Raw genomic sequence first — 6456 nt, 5'->3', positions numbered from 1 at the left:
GTGTGTCTGTACCAAATTTCTGATGTACTTTATGTCATAAACTAAAATCTGAAAATGTCTTGAGCTTGTGTTAACTGGAGACCTAATTTTAAATTGATTATATCCTATCAACTATACTATTAATCAGTACTACAGTAAATACTCCTTGATCTTGCCTGACAATTCTACAATAGACAATTGTTTTTAATTTACTAAATAGAATCTTATAATTTACTCAGAAGATTAACCAGAAAGTCAAGAAGTCAAGTTTTTTAAACTGTTGACAAGAAAGAAACACATTGTTTCCAGATGATTTCCTGTGCAAATGTGAAGCATTTATTCAGCCGATATGAAGTTCTACAGGCGCTCTACAATGTTAACATATCTGTTTGCTGGATAATGCATGATTGGCACCAACAAAATAAATTATAGGTTTAAATGGTTCCATTACGTTATCACCTCTGTTCATAAGTTAAAAGTAAAACTGCACATAACCCTGAGAAACGGTCAAATAATCACTGCTTGTCATTTTCACCACAACATTCTTGATTTGAAATGGCTTAACCATACATCTAATGGCAACTGTATTTTATTGTACAAGAATGTTAAAGCTGAACTCAGGAACAGACATATAACAGAGTCACAGTGACAGAATAAGCGTAGATACAAGAGAATACTTAATGTAAATCAGAGAACATACATATTATTCATGACTTTGGTCCAAATGGATGGACAGTACATTGCTCCACATGGAGGAAATGCAGCACAATTAGCATACATTAAAAAGCAACAAGCAGTCATTAGCATTCAATTAAATATGTCCAAACATGTTTAACAGCAGCACTTCAGAACTTTTATTCCATATCATTTATTTCATGCTGAATTTGCTGCTGACACTGAGTGACACTTCTTTTTGTTGGCTTTTCTTAAAAATGTAATTATAGATTGAGGTTTAATCATCTCCAATCAACTCAGAATCATTTTAAGGAAATGGAAGTCGATTTACTTTTTTGAGCAAAAGCAAACTCTGTTGTGCTAGAGCTTTATTCAGGTTTATTCATGTACTACTGAACAATGTAAGATTACATTATATTTAGTTACATCAAGGTGGCCATTGCTGAAGACTTAACAACTTGTTAGTAAAATATGTTAAAATGTTTTCTTGATTAATAACAGTCCTTGAAAACCTTTTTGTTACCAATCTATGGCTAATTATAGCAGCCACAAGCACCTTGGATTTCCTTTCAAGACACTTTAATGTCATTCAGATGGAGCCCTGATCACCAACAGAATCTACGATGCAAATGAGAATTGCATTAACAGACTTTCTTTATGCCATAATTGGAAGTCTGATTTTGTGTGTCAGCATGTAAATGGACAGAGAAAGGGCTGCGTCTAAAAAGTGGAGAGCTGGCAGCGGATCTATAATTTTATCAACAATCATAAAGCTGTTTTCTATTGTAAAAATCAAAAATGTTCTCTTCCAACAGGACGCCGGCCATACGGGGTGAGGGTGTTTTTCAAAGGTGTTTGTCAGAGAAGATGTGACAACTGATTACAATAAACAACACCTGGATGCGTGTCTGTGTATGTGTGTGCATGTTTCTACAGTTGTGAGCGATTGTGTATGCACTTGTATTGAGGAAGGCGTGAATGTTTGTATATCTGACACAAAAGAGGGTAAACACTGTCTATGCTTCACCGGTCGTAACCCCTACTTTAGCCAGCCCACACTCATCACGTTTGGCAGCATGGAAACTGGATGCAGGCTGTGTTTCGTTTTATTCTTTCCAAAGAGAAAAGCACTGTGTTACCCTGAGCTCACCGTTTCACAGCTGGTTGAATGTGATTAAAGAAGAAGTATGGAGGCTCCTGTCAGTGTCTCCATTGCAGACACTAGAGAGGTATTTGAACTTTGACAGTAACCTTAATGCAACCACTGATGTTTGTTGTGTTATGTTCAGGCGTTTAGGTTGGGAACTGCGTATGAAAAGGAGACGTACTTTACCTTGCGGAGTCACCCAACAAGTAATCAAGATACAGACATATTTTTCAAGGAATAGTTTGACATTTTGAGAAATATGATTTGTTGCTTAGAGTTAGAAAAGAAGATCGATACCATGCCCAGGTCTGTGCCTTAATGCCATATTCACATCCTGTGGGAGTGATGATGATGATGGAGGTGGAGACGTTTTGTGAGCATTCACATCATCAAGTCAAGATTGTTGTATAATTACAGAGTTGGTCAGGGTTAAATTGACAATAAGGCACTGTATCCTTTAAATTTGGCAGTAGGGGTGGGAGATCTGATCTTATATTGTGGATGATCATTGGCATATGATCTCTTTTTCAGATGAATCGTACAGATTGCCAGGTGCTATTTCTAGGTTTTCCAAAGGAGCAGAACAAGAACAACTGCCACCAGCTGCAGTGCAAGATCTGCAGTCTGCTGGACTGAAGTTTCAAAACAAAACACTTATAGCACGTCATAAATAAATAAGTGCTGTCCAAACAAATACTCCACATGAACTAAGAAAAAAGTCTGTGATTGGTTGTGATACAATTTGTAAAGAGAAGACACCATTGTGGGCGAAGAATTTTGGCGAGCAAACAAACATCCAAAAGAAGCATCATAGCGACAGAACTATACAAACCATAACTCAGGACTTTGACAATAAAACCAGAGCGGAAACAGGATGCTTATCATGATTAAGATCGTGGATTGGGATTCCACCCAAAAAGACTGTCATATGATCTTTTTGCCAGATCGCCCTCCCCTATTTGGCAGTACATTGAACTACAAACCTTGGCTGACGTGAGGTATCCATGTTTGCCTGTTTTTCAGTTTAGAGTTCAGAGTTGACACGAGTGCTGTTTACATGTTGGAAACTCAAATAACAATAACTCTGATATGACAAGAACACATGTGTGGAGCTGGAGTTAAGAGGCAATGAGCTCAGCTTAGCATACGTAAAGACTCAAAGCATGTCAAAGTTCAAAAATATGTCTTCCAGCATCTCTAAAGTTCACTAATTAATTCATATAAATCAGAAAAGTAAAAGTGATACCTTGTGGTTTTCTGTGTATGAGTTATTTGTTGTAATTATGTCTTGGAGAACAAGAGCCACATTAAACAAGCAAGCTACAGGTTAATTATTATGCTTCAGATGTGCTCCTATAGGCGTATTTTTGATGCGAGCCAGCCGAGCTGTTTCCCCTTTGTGCTAAGCTAAGCTAATCATCTCCTGGCTCTAGCTTCATATTTGTGGTATTAATCATGTCATCTAACTAAGTCAATAAGCACATTTCCAAAATGTGAAACTGTTCCTTTCCCACGATGACAGATACTGAAAGTTTGAATTATTCCCTTTTCACTAGTGACAGCAACAGATGTCAACCACATAAATAAATAATTAAAAAAACCTGTTCATAGAGTATTAACTGTCCATTCAAAATGTACATTCAATGTTCACTACAAAGGCTGGACAGTCCACACCATAACTGCAGACCTTGTCAGATCTTATAGGGACTGGGACTCCCCACCTGCAGCTTTCGACCACATTTTCCTCTTTTGTCATCAGGTATGAAGGACTCTGTTATTAGGCCAAGGTGTTTAGCAGCTCAGTGGATGACATGTTGTACCAACAGCTGGTTTTGGCAGTGGAAAAGGTAACACATTGTGCCAAACACAGTTAGTGTCCATCTGTTTTATGAGTCAGTGTTTACCCACATAAATTTGCTAATTAATTGCATTCATTAACATAAATAAAATGTGTATGCCAAACATTGCCACAGTCATAGTCCATTTGAAATCAGCCAGTTGCTCTATTAAGACCATGGCTTTCGCTTATCGTTACTGTGGATACAAACATCGATCTCATTCTTCCTATTTTTTATTGTCTGATTCAGTTAACTCCGTTATTATTGTTGCCTTCCTCTGCAGCAACAAATTTGATTTCAGCGTTGGCAGTCCTTGAAGCCATGCTGCTGTCTCTGACCTTGTGCTTGAACAGGAAGGGGAAGGTTTTCTTGAAGGACTTTTGGAAGCTGGCTCCCATGAAACCATAAACGATGGGGTTGACTGAGGAGTTGGCGTAAGACATGCAGTTGGCCCACGTCTTGATCTTGTATGTGGCGTAGTTCGCACGGTAGTTTGGATGGAAAGACTGGAAGAGGACGAAGATTTGGATGGGTCCCCAACAGATGGCGAAGAGGAGGACGATCACTACCACCATCTTGGAGACTTTGCTTCTGATACTTATAGTTCTCTCAGACAGCAGGTTGACCTGAGGAGCGGAGGAGAGGAGAGGAACTTTTTTTACACAACACAAAAAACAAAATCTGCAATAACTCATTTTTTTTTAACACTTGGGGGCAGCAGAAACAAGCTGTGAACACATTAGCAGGTTGATATGGTGAATTGATAGCAAACATTTGCTCATTTACATATCCAAAAGATATGTGGCAACGCAGCAGTTATCATTCACTTGGATTGTTTTTTTTTTTATGTTTGAGTGTGTGTTTTGTTTCTACCAGCTCTTGAGCTGCTAAATGCTTCACTATGCTCATCAGATGGTCGCTAACTGTGTCTGTTTTTCTGTCTTTGGTGCTGTGTAAGTAGTGTACAGATTTTTACTGAATACTCTGTAGTTAATATTATCTATTAAAGAAAATCAAAAGAAATTTGGGATCATCCAGTATGTTAGTTGAATGGGATGTGTTTAAACACATCTACAGAGTGACTGTATTATTGTTTGATTCTTTTATTTTTTTATTTGTTTTGCAGTTCTCAGTTTTGCTTTGCATGGTCTTTGCAGTTTATTGGATAAATGTTCCAGGCAAAGAGCCACAGCCGCAACCATTTAGATTATAAATTACTCAAGTCCGTATTTGTCAAGTAAAAAGCCAAACCTTTCTATTTTTATTAACAGGCAATGTGAACTCCATAGAAAACAGCTGCCTCCTGCCGCCCAAAAACATTATGAGAGTGAAGAGTCTGAAGTAAAAGCAAAAAAACCAAAACAAAGACTTGAAAGATGCTGAGAAGTGCCTTAGAGCCTTCGGGGAATTGCAGTCAGGCTGTAATTTTCTCTGTGTTTGTCACTATGAACAAAACCCTTTTCATAACACGTAGTCATTGATCCATTTTTTTTAAACAATTGATCACAGCTGCTTTAAAGAAAGGTGCATTAAAACACACATTCAAAGACAGCCAACATTAAAAGCAAGATAACGAATATTTGAAAAAAAAGACCGGTACTACCACCATACAAAGAGGAGAAGAAACTTTTTAACTTTTAATTAGCTCACATTAGTTGTATTCGGCCACTTAGTTGTAGTTGTACCATAAAGTTAAAGGCAGTTCCCATTAAACACAAAACAAAGCGAAACAAACCTTGGCCATACCTGATAGTTGTTGTCTACTGGTTCCACAGTGGGCTGACCCACCCTCTTCACCATCAGAGTGTAGCAGAAGGAGATAGTGAGGACAGGCAGCAGGTAGGCAGCAATAAATTGGTAGAGGATGAAAGCCCTCTCATGTGTTTTAGAGGGAAATCTCTCCATGCAGTACTGCCTTGGACCGTACCAGTAACCCTCCTCTATACGCTGGTACATTAAAATCGGGGTAGACAGGATGAAGGAACCTGGGCAGGACAAAAAACTGTGTTAGTTGAAGTAGTTGAAATCCTACACACTTTATTTTACCCATTTTATATTAAATTGGGCCTGATTATTTATGAAACTCATTAATTATCTCAATTAATTAAAATGATTACATGCAGAAGAAGTGATAAGAGAATCATTTTTTTATGATAGGAACAGGGCAGACCGATCCATATGCAGATGCTGACGATCATGGCTACTCTCGGGGTACGGTGGCGGAGGGATTTCAGAGGGTAGACTGTGACATAACAGCGGTCTCCACTCATGGCAGTCAGGGTGATACAGGTGGCTTGGACTGTCACCTAAGAAAGACAGTGAGACATATGCGCAATGTATTAGCGCTGCACTTTGAATGTGTTTTGTGTCAGAGACAGCAGAATGCAGATTCACTTGTAATTTAGTGTTTGTACTACAATGAAAGCCCAGGGCAGAAAACACATTTTTAATTGGTTTTCAAAAGCAACGTGTGACATCAGTGTCAGATTTTACATTTCCTCAGGATTATTAGAAGATTTGATGTGCTGCGTAATGATGAAGACGAAATGCCCATTAGAAAACATTCAGAATAGCAGTGGGATAGTAGTTTTCGTTATCCCCTGATAAACGTAATATTGTAAAACCAGATAATTCCCTTATCTACCGCAGTGATAATTCTTGTGAATCTGTTTTTTCTTTTTGGTTTGACAACTTTCTTAGAAATTTGACTCTGGTTTTTTGATAGTTTTATCTGTATGCTTTCATTTTCTGTTGATAACCAGCACATCACAGTTTCTACATCTCACAGTAAGCGGATCGCTTCCTGTGAGTCAAAGG

At 38.2% G+C, this 6456-nt stretch overlaps 1 protein-coding gene across 1 annotated transcript; it reads right to left on the bottom strand.

Moving 5' to 3' along the window:
* Positions 1-301: 301 nt before the first annotated feature.
* LOC111652939 (G protein-coupled receptor 54-like) lies at positions 302-5941 on the bottom strand. Its single transcript, XM_023403349.2, has 3 exons — positions 5810-5941; positions 5386-5624; positions 302-4265 (listed from the first exon to the last, which is right to left on the bottom strand). Exons 1-3 carry the CDS (start codon positions 5907-5909, stop codon positions 3885-3887), a joined length of 720 nt encoding a protein of 239 aa, XP_023259117.1. The 5' UTR covers positions 5910-5941; the 3' UTR covers positions 302-3884.
* Between the last annotated feature and the right edge of the window lie 515 nt (positions 5942-6456).

The sequence above is a fragment of the Seriola lalandi genome, unplaced genomic scaffold, assembly GCF_002814215.2.
Source record: "Seriola lalandi dorsalis isolate HSWRI2012SDOR001 ecotype SW California unplaced genomic scaffold, Sedor1 jcf7180002054126, whole genome shotgun sequence".
Classification (NCBI taxonomy): Eukaryota; Metazoa; Chordata; class Actinopteri; order Carangiformes; family Carangidae; genus Seriola; species Seriola lalandi.
Note: the sequence above shows the minus strand (reverse complement) of the source record. Positions and strands in the feature narration are given on the sequence as shown.

Coding starts and splice junctions, on each gene's coding strand:
- LOC111652939 (XM_023403349.2), bottom strand. CDS start 5,909: ATGAGTGGAGACCGCTGTTATGTCACAGTCTACCCTCTGAAATCCCTC. Junction 5,625..5,809: donor CAGCATCTGCATATGGATCG/GTCTGCCCTGTT, acceptor TGTCCTGCCCAG/GTTCCTTCATCCTGTCTACC. Junction 4,266..5,385: donor CAGTAGACAACAACTATCAG/GTATGGCCAAGG, acceptor TCCGCTCCTCAG/GTCAACCTGCTGTCTGAGAG.